Source organism: Danio aesculapii, chromosome 23, assembly GCF_903798145.1.
Source record: "Danio aesculapii chromosome 23, fDanAes4.1, whole genome shotgun sequence".
Lineage (NCBI taxonomy): Eukaryota > Metazoa > Chordata > Actinopteri > Cypriniformes > Danionidae > Danio > Danio aesculapii.
Window position 1 is genome coordinate 10,820,475 of NC_079457.1, and position 25,932 is coordinate 10,846,406.

A 25,932-nucleotide genomic window follows, 5' to 3' on the forward strand; every position below is an offset into this window, starting at 1 on the left:
CTGAAGTATGAGAAGGAGTGCTATCCTGCTGCAGAATTTGCCCTCTCCTGTGGTTTGTAATGTAATGGGCAGCACAAATGTCTTGATACCTCAGGCTGTTGATGTTGCCATCCACTCATCGCACGCCCCATACTGAATGTAAACCCAAACCATGATTTCCAAACCATCACCAAACTTGACAGATTTCTATGAGAACATTGGGTCCATGTGGGTTCCAATAGGTCTTCTGCAGTATTTGTGATGACTGGGATGCAGTTCAACAGATGATTCATCAGAAAAATATACCTTCTGCCACCTTTCCAAATAATCAACTAGAGGTCAAGTTATTATTTGTTGCTCTTACAACTGGGATCGACGACATGACTTTTGTCAGGTAATGTAGAAGTCAATGGGTGTAAACTACCAGCATTTTTAAAATAGTTGATCCAAATAGTTGAGTAAATTATGTCATCATTTTCATTTTTGGGTGAACTATCCCTTTAAGTGAATTTAATGTGAAGTTAAAATGACTTAAAATGTTAATTTAACTCAACTTAAAAACTACAGGCAGCATTATTATTATTATTATTATTATTATTATTATTATTATTATTATTATTATTATTAGTGAACGTACAACTGGCATCTTGCAATGCATTAGCATCTACCTACCTGCGTAGAGTATGTTTCTGGCAAATGTTATCAAAATACTAACACAGTTTCTATCCATAAAACGAAAACAGAACCCACAGAATAAACGTTAAAATGACTTGAGCAGAGTAAACCCCTCTCCTTTAGCATAGTTTGAAATGTACTCCCTACCCTAAGAGGACTCAGACGCTGTTGGGGTTGTAGCAGAGCATGTTGAGCTGCAGGTTTTCGTCCCAGTGTCTGAGGATGATGAAGAGCTGATTGGCTGCAGCTTTGACCGACGCCAGGTCTCGGCCTTCTGGGATGATCTGTTCATCGAGCCACAAACTGGCTTTGGCCGCAATCAGCTCCCATTCAATGAAGTAACAGGCAGAGCTGTGTTCAAGCCAGGCCAGAGCGACCGCCGTGGCCCAAACCATCCCTTCGGGATCTTGCAATATTGGCGTTTCAACCATTTCAGACTCAGACCCTCGTCCGCTATCGTGCAAAGAGTTAATGGGCGATGGTGGGGCTTCAGTTGACACGGATGAAAAGCCATGCAACGAATGCTCGCCGTCCACTTGAGGGCTGCGGGACATGAGATCCTCGCATTCAGAGTTCAGATCGGAGTCTCTGGGAGGAGGCGAGGAGCCACGGTGGACCTCCAGACTCTCAGAGCGCTTGGATCCAGAGTGGGACACATGGGTAAGGCTGATTCTGTGGCTGGCGAAGGGCGATGTCCACTTCAGCTTGTCTATTGGCACGTTGATGGCATCACACAAGGCACTGTTCAACATGAACGCCCCACAGGACAGCTGCAGAGACACCTGCAACACCAAACAGAAACACTCTATTATCTTATGGTCTCATGTACTTTTTGTTGTCTTCCTTATTGGAAATTGACTTCATACCTAACTTCATCCATGTTTTATGTCTTTTAAATGATGATACTGATGTATGTACAAGTATGACTAAAGAAAGGATGTTGTTCGCATGCTTTACTGACGCAAAAGAGACATTAATACAGAATTGGTTTAGCCCACACATGTGTACAAAGTCATATTGGATAAATAGTCTCCTTAAAATAATGTCTTGTGAGTGCACAGCAGCAAGAATTATTAAGGACAAACCTGTAACTAATGATGCTTGACAACTTTTTCGCCACCAATTTTCTAAACTATATAAAGGAATTATTGTAAAATATGACCTTATTATTCATTCATTTTCCTTCGCCTTTGGGGTCGCCACAGTGGAATGAACCACCAACTTATCCAGCATATGTTTTACACAGCGGATGCCCTTCCAGCCGCAACCCAGCACTGGGAAACACCCATACACTCTCACATTCACTACGGCCAATTTAGCTTATTCAGTTCACCTATAGCGCATGTCTTTGGACTGTGGGGGAAACCCAGACGAACACGGGGAGAACTTCAACCTTATTATTATTGTTATTTTATATATTTTTCCCTTTCTTTTTTGACTCAAGTTAGCAATAATGTGTCTGTTGCACTTTTCTCTTTGAACAATTGTCTCTTAAGATAAACAAAGAAGCTGTTTAGATCTAAAAACAATATAAAGTTGATCACAAAAAAGAAACACTATTTAATCTGCACTTAAAGTTCACTGCATGCTGACGAAATTTCCGCACATTAAAAATACATTCAACCTTGCTGCATTGGTATGGCAATCTGTCATCTTAATCGTGAACTAGTAAGTGTAAGTGAAACTTGCGCATCTTGTTAAAGTATCCATGAAAGTATTGGGTGTAAGTGTGTAAACATCATTACAGTCAATCTAGGAGTTGTTGGTTTTTAGGAATGCATAAATAATAGCAAATTCAAGTCGTGTTTTATTTATAAATTTACGAAAGTACAAATTCAGGAATTCAGGAGTTCTTTTTTGTAGAAGTAACCACTATAAGATGTAATTTATACCTGTATCCATTGGACTTTAAATTGAAAATGACCTGGTATTGGTATATGGTATTTTTAAATGTGATGTTGTTGGTATTGTTGATGTTATGTTTTGTCTATTATGCATGTGGACTGTGTCCAAAACAAATATCCGGGATGAATTTGCAGCAAAATACAATAAAGTACAAACTAAATAAACTAAACTAAATGCTGCAGCACCACCAAACAGACACACTCTATTTAATCTGCACTTCAAGAGTTCACACTTAGATATTGGCATGAAATCTCATGAGAGAATCCTGAGCTCGGATATAATTCAGCCCAGGACTCCCAACTGGTCAATCAACAAGGCGGTCTGAGATCAGGTAGTTCTCGAGAGCTCCCCCTGGTAAAAGGAGGAAAAGATGGGCTTGAAAGGGGATTCTTCCAAAACGAAGATAAGGCAGTAAGGTGAAATCGGCTTATTTACTGTAGGCTTGGATCAATCTGAATCCATTATTGCTGATTATGGATGTGAGGCCTGCCGTGATCAATCATATCACATTCTCCTCTTGATATTAGTTTGTAAAACTTTATTTAAAGAAAAAAAATTATATTTTGTTTGGTGTTAAGTTCATTGTGTACCAACTCTGAAATTTCCGCACGATAAAAATACATTCAACCTCATGTTGTGTCAATTTAATTTACACACTGCCTGCAAAACTTTTAACCATCATTAAAAAATTGAGAATGGGTTAATTTTTTGTTTGTTTTTTGTAAAAAGTGATTTTGAGAGGTATTGTGACTATTCAGACTTGAAACAGACTCTGAAGGGGGTCGCACACTGGATGTGCCGCTTGGTGACACGCCGCACCGCGCAGCGCCATGCATTTAGAAATTCTAAACATTGATTTTTATCAGTGTACGCACACCGGTGCCACAAGTTGGCGACTGTCCATGGCACCCAGCTACGACTCAGGACACTGTTCATATTTCTGCTGCACCAATGAGTGCCATCTGAATAGTTTCATATTAAATAACATTCGAATGTACGCATCTGGTATGCAATACTTCCAACTGTCATGTGCGACCCCCTTGAGTCATTCAGAGTTCATACTTTTGACGTACTACCAGTCTCTGTTCATGATTAAGTATTTTACATATTAACATATTAAAATATTAGTGGATAACATTTTGGGAGGCGACACGGTGGCGCAGTAGGTAGTGCTGTCGCCTCACAGCAAGAAGGTCGCTGGTTCGAGCCTCGGCTGGGTCAGTTGGTGTTTATGTGTGGAGTTTGCATGTTCTTCCCGCGTTCGCGTGGGTTTCCCCCACAGTCCAAAGACATGCAGTACAGGTGAATTGGGTAAGCTAAATTGTCCGTGTGAAAGAGTGTGTGTGGAGGTTTCCCAGAGAAGGGATGCAGCTGGAAGGGCATCCGCTGTGTAAAACATGTACTGGATAAATTGGCGGTTCATTCCATTGTACCAACCCTGGATTAATAAAGGGACTAAGCCAGAAAATGAATGAATGAACATTTTGGGATAATCTCGCACAGCTCTTAGATAAGATGGTGATCTCTCCTTTCTTTCTGTGCAATCTATTGGATGGACACAATATTTACTCTTTCTTATTCTTATTTGATGGAGAGGAAAACAAATGCATACTGCTTGAACTTAATTAGAATTTATTAATCTGAGTCAGGTTAAAATGGTTAAAATGCAAAAAAAAAAAAATATTATGCATTTTTTGTATTTGTATCAATTTTTCCCCTGAAAAATAATAAAATAAAATATATAAATATTCATTCATTCATTTCTTTTCGGCTTAGTCCCTTTATTAATCAGGGGTCACCACAGCGGAATGAATTGCCAACGTATCCAGCGTATGATTTAAGCAGCGGATGCCCTTCCAGCTGCAACCTATCACTGGGAAACACCCATACACTTTTACATTCACACACATACACTACGGACAATTTAGCCTAAATTCACCTATACCACATGTCTCTGGACCCGGAGGAAAGCACCAGGAGGAAACCCACACGAACATGGGGAGAACATGCAAGCTCCACACACAAACTTCAATTAGTACAAAATGCAGCTGCCAGAGTTCTAACCAGGTCTAGAAAATTTGATCACATCACCCCAATTTTATCCTCCTTACACTGGCTGCCTGTTAAGTTTCGTATTGAATTTAAAATATTGCTTCTTACATATAAAGCTTTAAATAATCTAGCTCCTGTTTATCTAACCAATCTTCTGTCTCGCTACAATCCAACTCGCTCTTTAAGGTCTCAAAACTCAGGGCTTCTGGTAGTACCTAGAATAGCAAAGTCGAGTAAAGGAGGTCGAGCCTTCTCATTTATAGCTCCTAAACTCTGGAATAGCCTTCCTGATAACGTCCGAGGCTCAGACACACTCTCCCAATTCAAAACTAGATTAAAGACCTATCTGTTCAGTAAAGCATACACTTAGTGCACCACTTAGGGGGCTTCCACACAGGTTATGCATCTTGCTGATATACACTGTGAACATCAGCTACGCTAATTATTTTCTTTATTCTCCATTTCCACCTGGGGATACTCTTCCCGAGGCCCTCAGACTATGCAGAGTCACTGATTCGATCCAAGACCAACGACGAGATGATCCCAAGGTTTCCATATCCTGGACCTGGCCGAATCCTGAGCAACTACTGCGATGGTCATGGAAGAGTGGAGAACATGAGACTGATTCCTGTGACGCTCCAGAGACAGACGAGTCTTCGCTGAGGCCAGCTTCCAGCCTCCGCCACTGAGACTGCAGCTCTGCACAAGACGTTTGGCCAGCGGAGAAATTAAAATGGTCATGCCCAACTGAGCCTGGTTTCTCTCAAGGTTTTTTTTTTCTTCACTTCCGCCTTTAGTGAAGTTTTTTTTCCCTCTCCGCTGTCGCCACTGGCTTGCATGGTTCAGGATCTGTAGAGGTGCGCATCGTTGGATTTGCTCTTCAGTGTTTGGACTCTCAGTAGTGATTATTAAACCACACTGAACTGAGCTCAACTGAACTGAACTTAAACACTACAAACTGAACTACACTGTTCCTATTTACTGTGACCTTTTATGTGAAGCTGCTTTGACACAATCTACATTGTATAAGCGCTATACAAATAAAGGTGAATTGAATTGAATTGAAAACAAACGCCAACTGACCCAGTGACCTTCTTGCTGTGAGGCAAACGTGCTACACACTGCGCCACCATGCTGCCATGTATAAATATATTTTTTATTATTTTTATTTGAAATACAGATCAGAGAAAACTATTTCTTATTATTTAAAGGATTGACTCTTCCCACATTTTGTTTTGATGCATTTCAGGTGGGATCAAGCAACATTTAGGGGGCTCAAACCACCCAAACGCTCCTGTAATTCGCACACTCCTGAAGTACACTGAATGATTCAATTAAAATGTAGAAAGAGACAGACACAGAATTGCTATTAAAGACTATGGCTGTTGTGAATCTGATGCGCTTTAGCTTAAAGACTCTGATTGGCAGATCTGTGATATAAACAAAACGCTAGTAGCTATTTTAAAGGGGGAGGAGCTACTCGATAACTCAAACTATGTCTTCATGTTTCAATTGAAAGTACTACAGGCAGTAAACAGAGCTGTGCATTTCAAGAGACCTTTAAATATACAAACACGCTCAGAGACTGAACTTCAAGAAGCCATTGAAGGTCTTTTAGCATTGCCAATTTCATTAGCCTCAGAAAAAAAGCTCTGCTGATTTGGTTATGTCTCATCTCCATTTACTTTGAGTAATTTCCATGACCCACAGGCTATATATTCTACTCAAACAGGACATCTCATTTAAGCAGATGCACCGATCATGAGATATTGATCAGTGGTTGTTAAATGTCACCAGATATATTACTCTCTATATATAAAGACTCCTGCCTTTAGGTAAGTATTGACTGGCTATTCATAGGTTATGAGTCAAGTGAATGCAATATACTCAATGACGTCATTACAAGCTGTAAGCATATATAGAGTCGAACACAAAATTATTAGCCCTATACTGTGATTCTGTTTTCATTTCCCAAGTGGTGTATAAAAGAGAGATTATATTTTTTCAACACATTTTAAACATTTTAAACAGTTTTAATAATTTCTAATAGCTGCTTTCTTCAACACAGGCTCATTGTGGACATGCACCCCTGTCTACATTTCTGGACAGCGCAAATTATGTAGCCAGAGGTACGTCTGGCTGCATTTCGTCTTTAAAATGAAAACTACGGGGCGGAATGATGCCACCGACGGCTTCTGTTGCTTTTTAAGCATTACCAGCTGATCGCTAACCTTCGTACGGACAGCTTTTCTGGTGTTACCAGTTTGCCCAGTAGCCCACCGTGTACGCTGATGGATTTGGGACGTGAAGCTGAGTTGACCATGACAACAAGGCATAAGGTTCAGTGAAAAACGATTCCAGAAACCAGGTTAAACAAAAGCAAATGAACAAAAAAACAATAGGCTAAAAATGTGATGAAATCACACGGCCCTTTTCTTTTTCTAGATTGCTTTTGAAAACATTATCGGTCGGGACAAGGGTTAGTGGGTCAGTCGGTCAGTCTAAGTCAGTCAGTCAGTCGACAGCAAGCTGGCCTGGGGTGCGTTTTCCCAAACAACTACGTAACTCGCAGCTAAACTATCATAGTACGATGCATTGTTTGGGAAAACAACGATGTAGTGACAAGTGTTTCCCGAAACTTGTAGTTTCTCTGTCGCAGATCCATCGTTTGAACCACGTTAGTTATCGCGTAAAACGCCCATAATGATGCTGTAAATGGGGTGGAGAACAACTTCTTTAGAGAAGAACCACATAATTTTTTTGTGCAAGTTATATTGTTTACACACACACACACAAATAAAAAAAAGATCCAATATTAGTTTTGGTAAAAACATGCACTCGTTTTTCATATTAATATTAATATTTTCATATTAATTGTATATAAATATATGTAAATGGCACATATAGGGCCTGTGTTTCCTTAACAAATGTTATTTGTTATTTTAACATTCCATATTCTATTCTAAAACATAAAATCACTTACAAAAGCTAACACGTATTCTAATGTCAAATATAAATCATATAAATAAATAAATAAATAAATAAATAAATAAATAAATGAGGCTAAATTAAGAAATTATGAAATTAAATGTAATATTTATTAGGAAATGAAAAAATTCCTACATTAATAATAATATGAATAATATTAATGATAATGATGATTACTATTATTGTTGTTATTATTATTATTAAGTAGGATATTGTTTATTTATTTTACATTTTTTTGAAAAGTCTACTTTTACAATTTGACACATGCAAACCACTGCAGAAATGTTCTAGCCAGCAGGCCCATGTCATATACAGTACAGATACTTAATAAATAACCTACTTTAAGTTAAAAGCATTAACGTATGCTATGTTTTTTTGTTTCCACAAGCTTTGAAGATGTAACAAATTACGCTTTTAAATAATAGGTCACCTATAGCTTAATGACATCAATGTTTTGAGTGCACTGCGAAAGGAGCGCAATTGTAAACATGAAGGTCGCTAAAACTGAACTATAAAAATACTTTGAAAGCAAATTACACCTAAGACAGATGACTTTAATGCTTTTTTTTTAAAATAATTCCAAGTTTAAATGTTAGAATGTTCTAAATGAATAGGGCATAGGGGGGATAACTGGGAATAGAAACACAGCCAGGAACTATGTTTCTAACTAAATGTTCGTTGGAACGATGGATTTGGGAATCAACGAACTATGTTTGTAATGACGGAACTTGCGATCTCAATTGGCTAACAATGGTTTTCAGAAATGCAACCCTGTTTAGCTAAAGTGTACAGTGCGCCTCTGCTGGATTTACACGACAAGAGAATGTGCAAGAGAAATTTGAGATTATCAAAAAGTGTACACAGTGGCCTCTGGTAAAACTGTGAGCAGACGTACCTCCAGTTACGTATTTCGCTGTCCCCAGAAATGTAGACATGGCTATGTCTCCACAATGAGCCTAAGTTGGATTTCTTTTGTCTTTGCCATGGTGACAGTACATAATATATTACTAGTTAATTTGCAAGATGCTACAGTGGGCTATATGCACGGCTAGTGTTTTTCAGCCAATGGTAAACTTCTGGTGAACGGTTAAAATGACTATTTTCAATTTCATATGGTTCCTTTTACAGCATCGACATCGTAATATAATTAAAATACAATCAGTTGAATAAACGTAAGCATTCATTTAGTTGTTCAAGCATAAAACAAGATTATAGAGCGTGTAAACACTAGTGCCATCACTACCAGCAGGCGCAGAAACTAAAAATACTGGGGTAAAATAAACTGTCATATTTTAAAGAGATGGTGGGGAAAATGGAATTTAATGTAGTGCTTCTTGTCCAGTCTGAGACCCATTTTGTAATAGAAATGCAGTTCACCGGAAGTCACTGGGCTGGCTATCTGAAAATTAAAAGTCCTTGTGCATTTATCCCATCCAGATTCAAGTGCAATTTAGTGACTTAACTTACTTTTTTGTTTCTAGTTTCAAATACTGAAAGATTTTTAAATCAAGAAGCATTTTTAGAACCCTCAAAAGAGATTGTCTTGTTATATTAAGCAATAAATGAGTAAAGTTGTTAGTCTAGAAAATGCTTCTTGATTTAAGAATTTTTAGATATTTGCAGCAGAAAAGACAAAGCCCCAAGTAAAAAAAACATTTTTTTATTTTTTTGCAGTGTAGGCGAGTTATGTTAAAGTATTTTTATTTAAACTGAACTAAAATAAATAAGACTTTCCACAAAAGAAAAATATAACTAAGAATATACTGAAAAAGTCCTTGCTCTGTTAAACATCACTTGGAAAATATCTTTAAAATAATAAAGATTTCACTGAATGGATAATAATTTTGTCTTCAACTGTATGCATGTGTAATCTATCTGTGGTTTGTATTCAGTCAAACCACATATAGAGTAGGGGAAATAAGTATTGAGCACGTCACCATTTTTCTCAGAAAGCATATTTCTAAAGGTGCTGTTGACTTGAAATTTTCACCAGATGTTGATAACAACCAAAGAAATCCATATATGCAAAGAAAACAAATCTTATTAGTTTACAAATTAAGTTACGTGTAATAAAAACGAAATGGCAAAGGAAAAAAGTATTGAACACATGAAGAAAGGGAGGTGTAGAAAGGCAGTGAACGCCCAGACAGCATTTGAAATCTCTTCAGAAACCCTCTGCCCTTTGTCAGTGTAAATGAATATTAGCTGCTTCAGTCCAATATCTACATTAGCAGGATGATGAAGATGAAACCAAGGCGGATATTTCTGCAAGACAATGATCCAAAACACAGCCAAAACAAATGCTTTCAGAGAAAGAAAACCAACATGTGGAATGGCCCAGCCAAACACCTGACTTGAATCTAATAGAATAGACAAATTAAAGATCAGCTTTGACAGATGAGACTCACAAGACCATCAAGATTTTTACACTCTGTTGAAGACAAAATCTTTATCAAAATCTGGTTCAATTCCATGTCAACAGCTCCTTTAGAAGTATTATTCGTAGGAAAAAACATGCCATGTTCTATACTTTTCTCCCCACTGTTCGTGTTTGTCTGTGTGTTAGGCATTAAAATAAACAGATGTGATTTAAGATTTTCACCACTTTAAATGTCAGTTGTTTTAAAATCACAGTGAATTAACATGATTGAATATGCAGAAGATGCAAAGGCAGAAACCAGAGGGATGTAGTCCTTGTTGTCGTTTTCACTCTCTCCCACTGAGTTGCTGATTTTGCTCTGCGATCGGCTCATAAAGCCCCTGGCCGCTTTCGTCAGGAGACGCGTCCTGCTCAGGCTTAGCTTGCTGGAGGCATAAAGACAAAAAAAATCACTTTTACTGTCGTCATTAAATACACTAACAAAGTGCTTTATGTTATGATTATATACATATATATACATATATATATATACACAGCTAAAAACAAGCTGCAAGCAATCTAGAGCAAGTGATGCGATGCTTTGTGTCTGGTGTGAACCCAGCAATAGCAACATGCTGTAATACTCTGTAACAACTCACAGATTCAAATGATCTATTCCAAGTGAGTCAACAGTAAATGATTTACTCATTCAAAGGATTTGTTTAGAGTAAATCTACAGTAAACTTTAATATTCCAAATATTAAATATTACATAATGTCATTGGGGGCAAAGCTGTGGCACAATAAGTGCTGTCTCCTCACAGCAAGAAGGTCACTGGTTTGAGCTTCGGCTGGGTCAGTTGGCATTTCTGTGTGGAGTTTGCATGTTCTCCCTGCATTCGCCTTTGGTTTCCTCCAGGTGCTCCGGTTTCCCCCACAGTCCAAAGACATGCACTATAGGTGAATTGAATAAGCTAAAATGGCCGTAGTCAATGCGTGAGACATATGCTATATAAGTTGGCCATTCATTCTGCTGTGGCGACCCCTGATTAATAAAGGGACTAAACCGAAAAGAAAATGAATGAATGAATAAATAATATCATTGGAACTTACACTAATTAATATTCATGAGGTACAATGTGACAGCTTTACCCTTCTATTAATTCACCCTCTATATTTCTAAATTCTAAGTAGTAATTAAAACTGTATACCTCCTCCATTCACCTAAACTCAAGAACTTGCTAATTTTTTAAAAGGAATGAAAAACTAAATGAAAAACCTTTGACGTCAATAGAACAAACACTCATTGCCTGAAGATATTTGTCACAATGATTCATTTAATTGTAGGAAAGCATTATGCACTTCACATGAATATATAACAGGGAAATGATTGGCAAATACCTGCACTAGACTTTATCGTATTGTCAGTCTTCACAACTCCCTTCTGATAGTTTTTCAGACTAATGAATGTCTGTCAGTGTCTTCTATGAGAGCTGAACTCATTAGGCGAACCCAACAGAATACCACAAGCAATCAAAATGCAAATTGGACTCATGATTTAAAACAATGGCGCAGGAGTGATGCAAACTGCTGAATTATTCATTTGTGTTCTATGAATTAGTGCTAGTAATTGTCTAACTCGATTTGTGGATGTTGTTTGTGTTCCCTCTATCTACACACTGCAGAAAAAAAAGCTTTTCTTCCTTAGAGTTTGGGTCTTGTTTCTAGTCCAAATATCTGCAAATTCTTACATTTTCAGGTCAAGTTTAAAATGTATTCATTCATTCATTTTCCTTCAGCTTAGTCCCCTTATTCATCAGGGGTCGCCACAGCGGAATGAACCAGCCAACTTATCTAGCATATATTTTACACAGTGGATGCCCTTCCAGCTGCAACCCAGTACTGGGAAACATCCATACACACTCATTCACACACATACACTATGACTAATTTAGTTTATTCAATTCACCTACAGCACATGCGTTTAGACTGTGGGGGAAACGGGAGCACCCAGAGGAAATCCACGCCAACACGGGGAGAACATGCAAACTCCACACAGAAATGCCAACTGGCCCAGCCAGGCATTAATATCCAGCACAAAACACACAATAACTGCTGTGCTTTTTTACTTTCTCCATAAATAAAACTTGTATCAGAGTTGCAGCAATGTTTTGTCAGTTTGTCATCCTCTGAGAGAACTGTTGATGGTTCTATAGCAATATACGTACACCCCACCCACCCCCGGGCCATGGTAAAATTGTCAAGAGTCAAACTTTCAGTGGTGATTAAAAGGTTGGTGACTACTGGTCTAGAACATGCTTCTTGATATAAGAATTTTTAGATATTTGGACTAGAAACAAGACATAAGACCATATCATACACCTAAAACAATGCGGCGCCATGCGCAACCCTAGTGTCCGACACAAATATCATTTTCACGTTTTGTGCCACTTTGTTTAAATGTGCATTTGCGCCAATTTGCAGTCATGGACATGCTGGTTTAGAAAGGAGGAGTGTTATGGCGCATTGTTGGAGTGTTGTAACAGATTTTTGAAACAGTTTTGAAACAAATCTTAGCGCTTAACAATTGAAATTAAGAAATTAAATATGTAATAGATATCTTCAGAGGAGTGTGTCTACCATTGTTCCCTGAATCCATAGTCGAATGAAGGGGCTCGTTACCTAGATGGTCTTGAACCTCACGCTGGTGATCTTTAACCATTTTCTCGCTAGTAAAAAATCAATCATGTAAATAGCTAATGTGCCATGGCGTGACGCAACTGACTCTTGAAGGGAATGGGTGATGAGAGTCTGGTTGGTTTAATGGATGTTACGCCCAAAACACACCCATAACTCATTAAGAGACTAAAGACAACACTTTTAGACTATGCGCCTGCTGCGACGAGTTTTTCAGTACTATTTTGATGAAACTGAAATTGATCATGCCATTGACCAAATAAAAGCTGGATTTAATTCAGTGGTGCAGAGTTTTTATTTCTTATTTAAAGAGCGCTTAAGTGAAATGCATCCAATATTCGATTTGTCCACCTGTCAGGATTTGGAGATATATAAGCATTACCATATGGAGCATAGGGATAGGATGTGTCTTTGGATATAACTCAGTTTTCTGACCACAACTCTTTGTCATTGTTAATTTATTTGTTTGCTGGAAATTAGAATTTAATTTAGAAATAGTATTGTAACAAATCTGTGCGCTTTACAAACGAACGGTTTTCTCGCTAGTGAATTGTTCAGTTTTTCCATGTACAAATTCGGTCATGTAAATAGTTAATGTGCCATGGAGTGACACAACTGACTCTTAAAGGAAGTGGTAGATGAGAGTCTAGTTGAATTAATGCATGTTACGCCCCAAAACACCTTTTAGACTATGCGCCTGGTGTGACAACTATTTTTCCCATCCTTAATATGGCAAAAGTGGATTCAGACATGCCATTAGATCGTTAAAATAACCCATAGCCCATAAAGTATTTTTTGCAGTGCAGAACACCCACCTGGCAGAGAAAAGGCTCTCGACTGATCTCTGCGAGTGGTCCGAGGTCACCGATGAACTTCTTTGAGAGGCTGAATGAGAGAGACAGTGAAGTTGGTATTTTGATTATTTCTGCACTAGCAAACAAACAAACTGCACTCCAAGGCGAAGTGCACTCCATAAACTCACCCATGCTCCTCTAGGTCACATCTAAACTAATGAATTCAGCAGCTACATAATTGAGTGATTAACGCTGCTGTGTTTGTCTGACATTTTTGAACACCTGCACAGCTATGATTTCTGTAAGTATCTGTCTGGATATAAACAGCTAGAGAAAAAAAGTACCTTCAGAAGAGCTACAGCGTTCCCAACTGGAGGATGAAGGGGTTTTGCAGGGTGGCTTGGATCCGTCAACATCTGTGAATCAAGAAAGAGATTTAGAGCGGGAAACCGGTACATAAAACATATGCCAGAACAATTGGTGATTTATTCTGCTGTGGAAACCCCTGATAAATCAGAGACTAAGCCAAAGGATAGTGAGAAATGAGTGCTTTTGGTGACAGAGTTTGATTTAAAAGCTGTTCTCTTCATAAAATGTCTAGTGGTGATTTCAGAAAATGTATCATTTTTATTACTATGAAAGTCTCTTATGCTCACCAAAACAACAAGTATATGATCAAAAACACAGTAAAACTCGGAAAGATGTATTTGATGCTCTTAAGGAAATCTTCTATTATGAATTCTCTGAAGATCCCACAGTTGCTCTGCTACAGTACGTGTTTGCCCTGAGGGCTTTAATGGCAGATCCAAAATATTCATATTCTACTTGCTGCACCTGTGAAGTGCATTCCATGCAGATGGTTAAATCCTGAAAATCTCTATTATCTGAAAAAGATGCGTCCCCCCGCCCCCGCCCGTTGTGCTTTTAACACTTCAATAAAGAGTCATAATGCTGTAAACAATATCATTCCTTTCTTTATGCACTTTCTTTATCCATCTTATTGTCCCTTTTTTCCCTTGTTTTCTTCTTTTCTTTCTTTTTCCCTCCATCTTTTCTATGTCCTACTGTATGTAAGGATGCTTTTTGTTTTCTATATGCTTTTACAACTAGCTGGAAATTGATGGACTTATGTGTAAAACATTTTTACACTGCATTGCAATTTATGCAATATTGTGTTCTTTAATAAAATGAAATAAAAAAACACAACCTATTGTGAAATATATTATTGCAATTTCTATTAGAACGTTTTCTATTTAAATACATGTTTGAAATGTAATGCAAAATATATTTCCTGCAATGCCGGGTTGAATTTTCACCATCACTGCTGATTTCAAATGTTATCAGTGTTGAAAACAGATCTGTTTGATAATTGTAGAAACTGTTAAACATTTTTTTAGAGATCATTTCATGAAATATTTTCTAACATTATACATGTCATTACTGCCATTTATGAACAATTGAATGTGTCCTTAATGAATAATGTGTCCAATTTTTATATGTCATTAAGAAAACATTTTGGCTAGATTCAACAATGTTGTCGTTGTTTTTGGTCTGATTTATGCAGCCTCAGGATATTTGATCATTGGTGTAAAGCAGGGGTTCTCAAACTCAGTCCTGGAGGTCCAATGTCCTGTAGATTTTAACTCCAACGTGGCTCAACACACCTGCCAGGATGTTTCTAGAAAGCCTAGTAAAGCTGCGGTCACACTTGATGTTTCTTCTCATAGACTTCCATTCATACGTACGTGAATGCGTCAGACTGGAAATGCAAGCTCGTGTGTGAAGATTTGCAGCACACTGCAAAAAGTTCAAGCTTGGTGAATTCAGACCTGCGAAATCTCATCACATGATTGCGTGAGACCAATCGAAGATCAAAACATGACCTCTCTGAACAGAAATGTAAAATATGGACCAATCGCTCACATTTTTAAGTGTCTAATCATCACAGCGCCGTACTACAGAATTTCGCAAGCGCAACTCTAGTGTGACCACAGCTTAATTAGCTAACCCAGATGTGTCTGATTGGGGTTGGAGCTAAAATCTGCAGAACACCGGATACATTAAATAATATTTTACTAGATATTTTTCAAGCTACTAGTATTCAGCTTAAAGATGCAGTGTGTAAGCTTGACACCCAGTGGTTGAACTAGATATTGCACGGCTGGTTCAAAACACACACAAGCCAAGGTTGCCAGATTGATGACATCAAAAGGAGTGTGCCTGACTGTGGAGCCTAAAGGCTGATTTAAATCAGGCTCTATATAAAAGCAACGGCACACGATAGAAGGAACATTCTCCATATTAAAAGGAGTTTTTGTTCTAGCCAAGACCTGAAATGTATATTTTAGAAACGGCTTCTATTTGTTGCAGCTGAACAACAGAATAAACTAACAATAGTCACCTCAGGTCCACCTCATGTGCTTTATTCACTGTTAAATGCTAATAATGTGAGTCTGTATGCCATTTTACGAGACATTTATGTCATACTACTGAAAGCAGCAGCAGATAGTTCACCTCAGATCTTGAAAATAAAATAAACTGTTTGAAACTGAACTTTAGAACTGTGACTTAGTGCAAGCCAACACAAATCAGAGATTCAGCATCTACATTTAATAATGTTAAAAAGGATTAATATATAATAATTAGATTATAAGTCTTAACTTTCGTGAGAGAGTGCATATTTGTGCATCTAAATGGCTGTGTTTAAAATTCTGTCGTGTTTCAACTGGTACAAGCAGCCAAACTGCTGCAAACCTCATCATGTAGCATGTTGTTAGAACACAGGGTTACAATGTAACCTGCTCACCTAATGTTAAGGTTTATAATATTTATATTATTTGCTAAATAATACCCTCATGTGGAACTCTGAGTCTGCTACTGTCCACTGGAGGTTGCATTTCAGTCGCAGATACTCACCTTGAGAGCCTTCCTGACTGAATGAATCAAATTCACGGTTTTCCACCAAGACAACCCAGGGTGCTGAAATTTAATTAGCTAAACTAGCAGTGGGTGGGTTAAATGACCAAAACTAAGACAGACGTTCTGACACGTAACACACATTTTTCAAAGCAGAATATCTGACTTCAGCACTGTTTTTCAGAAAAACAAGAATGATCTTTTTACAGAGGTTTACAGAGGTGCTGTTGAGTGTTCTCACTAATGGCATCTCCCTTTGGTATGAGAATAGTAGTGTATCTGACAAGAACACCATTAAGAGGATCATAAAGTCCGCTGAAAGGTCTGTTGGAGTCAAGATGACATCTATCGAGGAACTTTATCAACGACGTTGTCTGTCTAGGGCAAATAGCAATTTAAGGGATCCAACTCACCCTGGCTATAGCCTGCTCACACATCAGGCAGGCGTTACAGAAGTCTGAGGAGCAAATCAGTGCGGTTTCGTGGTAGTTTTTATCCTGTCATTATAAGACTTTTGAATAATACCATTTCTTAAACACTACTGATAGCTAGTGTAAAATAATAAATCAATAAATAGTTAAACTAGCAGAAATTATTAATATTACAACTATTATAACAAATGGTGAAATAGGTATTTTAGCATTAAGTTACTCTCTACTGAGATTTTATTTAAATCAGGTTATATCTTATATAACTTTTTATATTTTTATGAAATTATAAAAGCTTGTCTATCATGTTAGGATTTTATAGTGTTTGTATAGTGATGTTTTATGTTCTTGTTGGGTCTGTTGCAACGTAATTTCGTTCTGCATTACAATTTTATTGTGATGTTTTGAATAAAGGAAAGGAATAAAGGAATAAAGGAAACTGAAACTGAAACTGAACTGAAACTGAAACTGATCACTTTTCATGTTTCTTAAATATCTGCAAACATATTATGGTTTTTTATGCTTTAGAATAGTCAAAAACTTACATACAGCCCCTTTAAAGGGACATTTAACGGCTTAACTAGATAAATTGAACATGTAAGGGTAATTAGGCAAGTCATTCCATAACAGTGGTTAGTTCTGAAGACAGTCCAAAAAAACCTAATAATTTTGACCTTAAAACGGTTTTAAAAAAAAAACTAAAAGCTGCTTTTATTCTAGCCGAAATAAAACAAATAAGACTATAATAAGAATTAAAGAACTAAAATAAGAATTTCTCCAGAAGAAAAAATATTATAGGAAATACTGTGAAAAATGTGTTACTTTGTTAAACATCATTTGGGAAATGTTTGAAAAAGAAAATAAAAAAATGACAGGAGGGCTAATAATTTTGACACTTGAAAATGTTCCCAACAGTGTGTGTTCTGTCATCTTACTGTAGGACAGAGCTGCGTCATCTTGCCCCGTCAAACCTCCAGACTGTGAGCGACCCAAACCTACAGAATAGCCACGGGACTTCCTGCTGCCGGAACGAGAACCGCAGTGCGAACTTCGTTTATGATCCTCCCCTGTAGATAAACAAACACACAGAGTCATTACCATAATTCAATTGTGTGCTTAAGCCAAGAGCGAGTGCTTCATCTGTTTTTCTCTTCCGAAGAACAGCATCTTTGACGTAATGATCGCAAATGCCAGGCTCAGAGAAGGACTTACCAGGGTGGCTGTACTCAACGCAGGTGGGTAAATATTCATTGCTGTCAAGATCGATAGGTACAAACGCTGTGTATTTGCTCAAGATGTTGCAGGCTTTGCTCGTATGGATGGCGTAAAGCTGGTACCTTCTTCCAGAACCTAAAATAAATAGCACAGTTGAGGGATTTTAAAGAGCAACAACTAATGATAATTATAAAAATATACAGTGCTCACCATATATGTGGACACCCCTTACAAATCTCTCCTTTAAATTCATATTTTCTATAGGATGCTTTACAATATTATATTTGTGCATATACATTAGATACTGAAGCCAAATCTGGAGCTAGTCTAACAAAATAACTTATGATAATGGTCCATAATTAGGAGATGTTAGGAAAAAATATTCAATAAAAAAAAAAATAAATAAAAAAATTGTTGAAATTTGGTAGTTTGTAATTTTATCTAGCAATATTTCACATTCATTTAAATGTATACTCATTTTATTTCTAAAGATGTTCTGCGACTAAAATATTATTTTAATAAATGCATTTTCGTTCAAATGCATCAATATATATTACCCATAATGACTGAAAAATCGATTCAAATACTCATTTTCAAAATGGGGTGTACTTATTTGTGCTAAGCACTGTAGCTATAAAAATTAACAAGGAATTGAAATGCAAAGAATAGCAGATCGCACATTACAGCAAATGATGGATTTGGAATCACATTCAGAAATATTTTACTTCACTGATGAATTATAAAAGCATTGACAATTAGAATGATGCAATCAGAATCCATCTTATTTTGTGGAGTTTATGCAGCAATTGCTTATAATAAACAAAACATGATTGTGAATTAGTGTGGATGTTAATACACACCTGGGAAAAAATAAAGAGACCACTTTAAAATTATTATCATTTCACTGGGTTGGCTATTAATTGGTGCGTTAAAGTATGTTACGTATTAATTATGTGTTATACAAGTAGTAATTATATATATAATTATATATACAAGTAGATTTTTTTTTTGTTAAATGCTATTAAATATAATATTTGTATTTACATTTTGAAGGCATTAGCAGTGGTTTACAAAACAAACGTCTTATTTAAAACACATAAACGATCCCTTTGAAGTGGTCACTTACATTTAAAAGTCTCTTTTAAAAAGGGCATTATAGTTATTGTTTTCGTTCTTAAGATGAACTAGGCAGGTCAGAAATTTATTGGGAACTTGTGGCAAAAGCTGGCATGTTTAAAGTGAGATTAAACAAAAAGTGTCAATTTGCAAAGGTTTAGATCAGTACATGTTGCATCTGAATGTTTCATTCGTTTTCCTTCGGCTCACACCCTTATTTATCAGGGTTCGTCACAGTGGAATGAAAGTGGTTTGTTTGACAATCGAAAACAAATATTACTAAATGGGGCTAATAATTTGAATTAAAAATTACTGTTAAAAAAATAAAAACTGCTTTTATTTTAGCATAAATAAAACAAATAAGACTTTCTCCAGAAGAAAAAATATTATAGGAAATACTGTGAAAAATTCCTTGATCTGTTAAACATCATTTGGAAAATATATGAAAAAGAAAAGGAAAAAAGTCGCAGGAGGGCTAATAATTCTGACTTTAACTGTATGTAAATGGGTATTTTTGCAATATATATTGCATACAAGACATATTTTATATAGGTAAAATCCAAATACGAACTTGTACGTCATGTAGTTTGCATATATTACGAAAAACCATCAGTTGATGAGCTAATAAAAGCTCATCTCCTCACCATGCTCAATCTCGCACTCTTTATCCACCATGTGTTCAAAGTCTTGAATAATTGATCGTCCCGCCAGGTGATGGAAAGTTTCATTCCACAGGTCTTCATGCACCTTTTCCTCCCTCTCTCTGCCATTTAGATAGGGTTGAATGTCAAAGGTTACCTCCCACTTCATTTGTTTCCCACACAGAAGCCCAGACACGACCACTTTACAATCTCGCCTTCCGTGAGTGGCCTTGAATTCTGGTGCATGAGGATCTTGTGGTGTTTCGACTTCGCAAAGCTGATGCGTGTAGCCATCTGCTCAGAAAAAAACACAACAGAAGGAAAACATAATATTCAGAGGAATAAACAGATGGATTTCCTTGCTGAACACATAAAAAAACAGCAGGTAGAGCTCATAAAAAGCATAAATGACAAGTTAAAACTATAAAAATAAGGAATTGCTTGTTGAGTTTGATAGCATTTCTATGTGTTCTGGGTGTTTTTTGTACTGGTTTTGGTGGTTTAGCAGGTAACAAGTATGTACATGAATATGACCTAGGTATTAAAATGTTTTTTTGGTGGTTTATGAGGACATGCCTTGCGTTCACAAATTTCAAATGTTTAAAAATCATACTTAACAGGATCTTTTAACATTCAATATTTTGCCACAGATTTTATGTGAGGGTTGAGTTTGGGGGATAAGGTAATAGACCCTTTTCACATAACATCATGCGATGTCCGGTTTCACTCCATGCAGTCCGGTTTCACTCCATGCACTCCATCAAATGTCCTCTTAAACCACCAAAACCAATGTGTGTGTGTGTGTGTGTGCGTGTGCGTGTGTGTGTGTGTGTGTGCGTGTGTGCGTGTGTGTGTGTGTGTGTGTTTTTTGAATAAAATTCTTGAAACAGATTAGCTGCTTGTTAAAACCAGAGGTTAGAGATATGTATAATGAAGATACAGTAGACTCTGATCAAATACCGTATTAAGGATGATATCAGTCTTTAAAAAGCAGCTGGATGGGGCATAAAAGACTCAAAAACAGTCTTTAAACTATTAATTTGAAACTAAACGTCTTCTGTTGAACACAATACAAGATATTCATTCATTCATTTATTTTCTTTTTGGCTTAGTCCCTTTATTGATCTGGGGTCGTCACAGCGGAATGAACCGCCAACTATCCAGCACATGTTTTACGCAGCGGATGCCCTTCCAGCTACAACCCATCTCTGGGAACAATACAAGATATTATGAAGAATATTGGAAACCAGCAGCCACTGACATCCATAGGGACAAAACAAGTACTATGGAAGTCAAGGCCACTGCTTACCAACATTCCTCAAAATATCTTTTTTTGTGTTCAACGGAAATTCATGATAAAACAATGATAAAAAAAAATTTGGGGTGAACTATGCCTTTAAATGTATATAAACTTTCATTTCAAAAGGCCTCTAAAAGCTGAGTCTGGCATATTATGAATAATGACAGGAAAATTGCTCACAACAGGTGAGTTCAACTCTGCTGACAGTCTTAAAATGTATTGCTGAATGCTGTGAATTTCTTACATATACAATTTTAATGGCAACGCTTAAGAATTGAGACACTTCCATAGTAATTTTGCTAGCAAAACTGAATTACAGCTCATTATTTTGTGCTGAAAGTCATGAGTGAATAGTCAAACAAATCTAAAATCACATTTCTCAATGCAAGATTGCACCAACTACCATTTATAACATGATGAAAAGGCTGAGGAAATCCAGAGAAATCTCAGTCTTTGTAGAGCAAGGCTGAATGTGCACATCCTTTTGAGCCCTCAGATGGCACTGCATAAAAAAACATCATGCTGTGGTGTTTAGTACAGCCACAGGAGCTTAGGAGAACTTCAGAAAACCATTGAACACAGTCTGAAGCTGGACATGAACTGAAGGTGCAGAGCACACAGCATGACTGACTGGCATATATGTCCAAAGGCAAAATTGACATGCAGGCATACAGTATATTAGGAGAGTACAGAGTCTTGTATGTCAGATTGGGATAAAATGTTTCTTGTAAAACATTAGCAATTAGTTTAATCATTTCCCAAACAATAAAACAATTACAATAAAAATAAAACTGCCTCTAAACATGCTTCTATCCCAACATTTTTTGGATAGCAGCCTTTGAAATCAAAATTTATTTATATTTACACATTACAATACTTTTGTTCTAACAAGGGATTCACTGATACCATTTTTTGGAACCGATCCGATGCTGAAATTCAGAGTATCGACCGATACAGATCCGATCCCGATACTGTGCCTTTTTTTTCTGATAATACAGTTTCTACAGTTCTGGTGCTAAACTCAAATATTACATCTTCTTTAGTAAAATAACAGACCTATAGGCATATACACGACAGATGGCACAATCTAACCCAAAACATAATGCTTGCTGGAAACCAGGCTACATTATTTGAGCGTTCGTTGTGACATTGATCGGTTGGGGTCTAGCTTATGCTTCTTTTTTTAATATTAAGATTTTTCCTTGAACTCTGTAACAGGTTACTATTGACCCTAATCAAAACACAAACTGGTCTGTTAAATAAAATATGAATATAAGTAAAAGTACAGTGAAATATCCACAGTTTCAGAGTAGTCTATATTAGGCTAAATAGTTTTCTGTTAATGACAATCTATATGCGCCTGTCAGTTTCACTTTTATTAATTTAATCAACTTTGATCACAATGCACCAGGCTTTACAAACTATTCACAGCACTGAAAGTATTCCCCTTGGAAGAATAAAGTCAGTTGGAAGGACGAGAGAACAGAAACTTTTAATATTATAGAGAGTTTTACGGAGCGGAGCACATCGCACCTGTGCAGCCGGTGCGTGAATGAAGCACTTGATGCATCACTGAGACACAGCGTGCAGCCCTCCGGTATCTGCGGACACTTCCAGTCCAAAACAGCAGTAAAAAGGGAAGAAATCAGTGCGTTTAGGATCTGGCCAATGTATTATTGAGCCTTTTTCGAATTTAAAGTTTCAGGTAGGCCTACTTTGTGTGTGAAGAGCAGGTAATAACCCTCTCTACTCCAGTGTTGCGAATGCGATCTGCTGGTCTAACAGACACAGCGCAACAAGATTTAGAAACCGCAATGATCTCCATGTTGCAGGTCAAAATGAAGCCATTTAATGCTAAACTAAATGCATTTCTCGACCAATTACTTATATTAACAGGAATAATTAGTTTTGGAGAAAGTTTTTCATGTTGTTATGAACGCGACACGCAGCTTGAATTGTGAATGAATGAAGAATGATTGACAGGCGCAGCAGCGGGAAGCTCTGAACTGAACATGAATTTAACCGCTTGAACATTCATCTGTGCTTCACATTAAATAGCTTCAGAATATTTGAGATATAGTAGGTCTACATGACAACGTTCTAGTGTCTATAATAGGCTACATTCATGGCTTTTGTTGGCTTTTAAATTACACAGAATACAGCGCACGTGCAAGATCGGATTTGGATCGGTAAAAGCTGGCCAATACGCAATTCAGCAAAAATATGCGGTATCGAACCAATATCCTATCCAAGTATCGGGATCAGTGCATCCCTAGTTCTAACTATTACAAATGTCCCATAGTGAAGATCAAGGTCTCATAAAGCAGTTTTATGCCATGCATAAAAAAGTAAAAGAAAAAACATGAATCACTAAATCTTTTTACAGTGTATTACAGTAATCATAAAGAAAGATTTATTTACATTTTATTTTAAATACAAGCTTGGTGAGCATAAGAGACTGATCCCATCAGAATCCCAATGGCCAGAGCAAGCTATTCTGGAAGTATCTTCAACTCCTGTCCACTTCTATGATTTTTTTTATGACTTCTCCATGATCTTTACATCAAACATTTCTAAGAAAGTTTTGAGGAAATTCCATGCATATACTTGGTTTGAATCCTTAGAGTTCATGCTTTGGAGTCTTTCTGATCCCATCAATATACTCTCTACAATCACTCGTATATAACAAAGATCTATCTGCTGAAAAAGAGCAGCACAAAATCTTCACATTCACTATTGAAATAAACAAAAAAAAAGATTTTACAACTACGGGTGATTAGCTGATTCAGTAGTAGTCTCTCCCTGTATAATGTCAAGTGTCTTCACGCCCACACTGTGCAGTTGATTATGGGTGTTGAAATTATAGTGCTAAAAGCCAGCTTAACTGAGCCCAAGCGGCGCTGAGATTATTATGCATCAGAGACTGGAATCTTTATTCTTGAACTTAAGGTGAGGCTAAAATTTTAACTGTTCTTTTGTCACATCTTATTGTCAATTTGTGCCTGTTTACTTCAATGACAATACATTTTTTGAAAGGCTGATTTCTAAAAATGAGTTTTTTTCTCCTGCACTGAGCCATAAATCTATATACCGTGGAAAGCAAAATGTTGTCAAATTTTAATTCTTTTTCAAATAGTTTTCAAGTGCTGTGTCAATACATTTTAAAATATAGGTTTTTCCTTTTTTCAATTCAATTCAATTCAATTCAATTCAATTCAATTCAATTCAATTCAATTCAATTCAATTCCATTCAATTCCATTCAATTCATCTTTATTTCTATAGCCTTTTTACAATGTAGATTTAGTCAAAGCAGCTTAACGTAGAAGTTCTAGTAAACTAAAACTGTGTAAGTCTAGTTTTGTATTTGCCATGATGACAAAATAAATATTTTTCTAGTTATTTTGCAAGATATTTAGCTAAAAGTGCAATTTAAAGGCTTAACTGGGTTAATTAGACAAGTCAACAGTGGTTTGTTCGGTAGCAATTGGAAAAATAATTCTTAAAGGGGCTAATGATATAGACCTTAATAAATAAATAAATAAATAAATAAATAAATAAATACAATTATTCATTCATTCATTCATTCATTCATTCATTCATTCATTCATTTATTTATTTATTTATTTATTTATTCCACTCAAACAAAAAAATATATAGGAAATACTGTGAAACTGTCCTTGCTCTGTTAAACGGTACTTGGGGAAATAACAGAAAAAGAATTAAAATGTAATCATTTTACCTTCTATATCCTAAATACATAAACCAAACTTCACATGTTTAATCAAATGTATGTTGAAGGTTTTTACAGAGCGATGCATGCATAATTTGCTTGACTATGCAACATTTGATTCAAAAAAGGTGGTCAAACTCCCTTTGTAAAAAAATGTTTACTCTAATACGTCAAAAATTAAACAAGAATTTTGAATCTGATTCATATAAAGTTTCAATTTTTTTATTTTGATTTTATGCTAGATATATATGCAAATTAGTATGGAACCCAGAAGAGACATGGTGGTGGGGAAAAAATGGGTGGAAGACCTAGGTGGGAGGAAAATATATATATATGTTTTAGATTTTTGCGTTACCTAGCAAAGTTTTGCGTTTTTTTAAATGAATTTTGTTTGATATAATTTGTATCTTAAATTTATTGAATTTTTTTGTTGGTCAGTTATTTCCAAAATAAACAAAAAGAACAAATAACATTTAAGGTTAAATGAATTGCGGAATAAATGAGTTTCTTCTCAGGGTGGCTGGGCGCACCCTTATAGATAGGGTGAGGGGCTCTGTCACCCGGTAGGAGCTCGGAGTAGAGCTGCTACTCCTCCACATTGAGAGAAGTCAACTCAGGTGGCTCGGGCATCTGTTTCGGATGCCTCCTGGACGCCTACCTAGGGAGGTGTTCCAGGCTTGACCCACCGGGAGGAGGTCTCGGGGAAGACCCAGGACACGCTAGAGGGACTATGTCTCTCGGCTGGCCTGGGAACACCTCCAGATCCCCCCAGAGGAGCTGGAGGAAGTGTCTAGGAAGAGGGAAGTCTGGAGTCCTTTACTAAGAGTGCTGCCCCCGCGAACCGGCCCCAGAAAAGTGATTGAAAATGAATGAATGAATGGATGTATGAATGAATGAATGAATGAATGAATGAATGAATGAATGAATGAATGAATGAATGAATGAATTGCGTTCAAAGGATCGCTTCTGTTCAGCAGTCAAAACAAAAGGGCAAAACAGAAACTGTTAGTTTAAATAAAAAGTAAAATAGTCACGAGTAATGTCTTGTTAACTGTATAACTGCATTATTTGCTGTTAAAGACCATATCATCCATCGTGCCAGTGCAGTTTCACTTTGGTTTGTTTAATCAAATTTCC

General features: G+C 36.8%; 1 protein-coding gene across 1 annotated transcript in view; it reads right to left on the minus strand.

The window, feature by feature from the left end:
* Positions 1-812: 812 nt before the first annotated feature.
* Positions 813-25,932, minus strand: part of vwa5b1 (von Willebrand factor A domain containing 5B1) — a 91,824-nt gene continuing 66,704 nt past the window's right edge. Inside the window, exons 15-21 of the mRNA XM_056449377.1 lie at positions 19,768-20,058; positions 18,005-18,142; positions 17,728-17,859; positions 13,793-13,864; positions 13,470-13,539; positions 10,278-10,404; positions 813-1,436 (exon numbers count right to left, since the gene is read on the minus strand). Coding sequence (XP_056305352.1) covers positions 813-1,436; positions 10,278-10,404; positions 13,470-13,539; positions 13,793-13,864; positions 17,728-17,859; positions 18,005-18,142; positions 19,768-20,058 — 1,454 coding nt within the window. The remainder of the gene's footprint in view (positions 1,437-10,277; positions 10,405-13,469; positions 13,540-13,792; positions 13,865-17,727; positions 17,860-18,004; positions 18,143-19,767; positions 20,059-25,932) is intronic.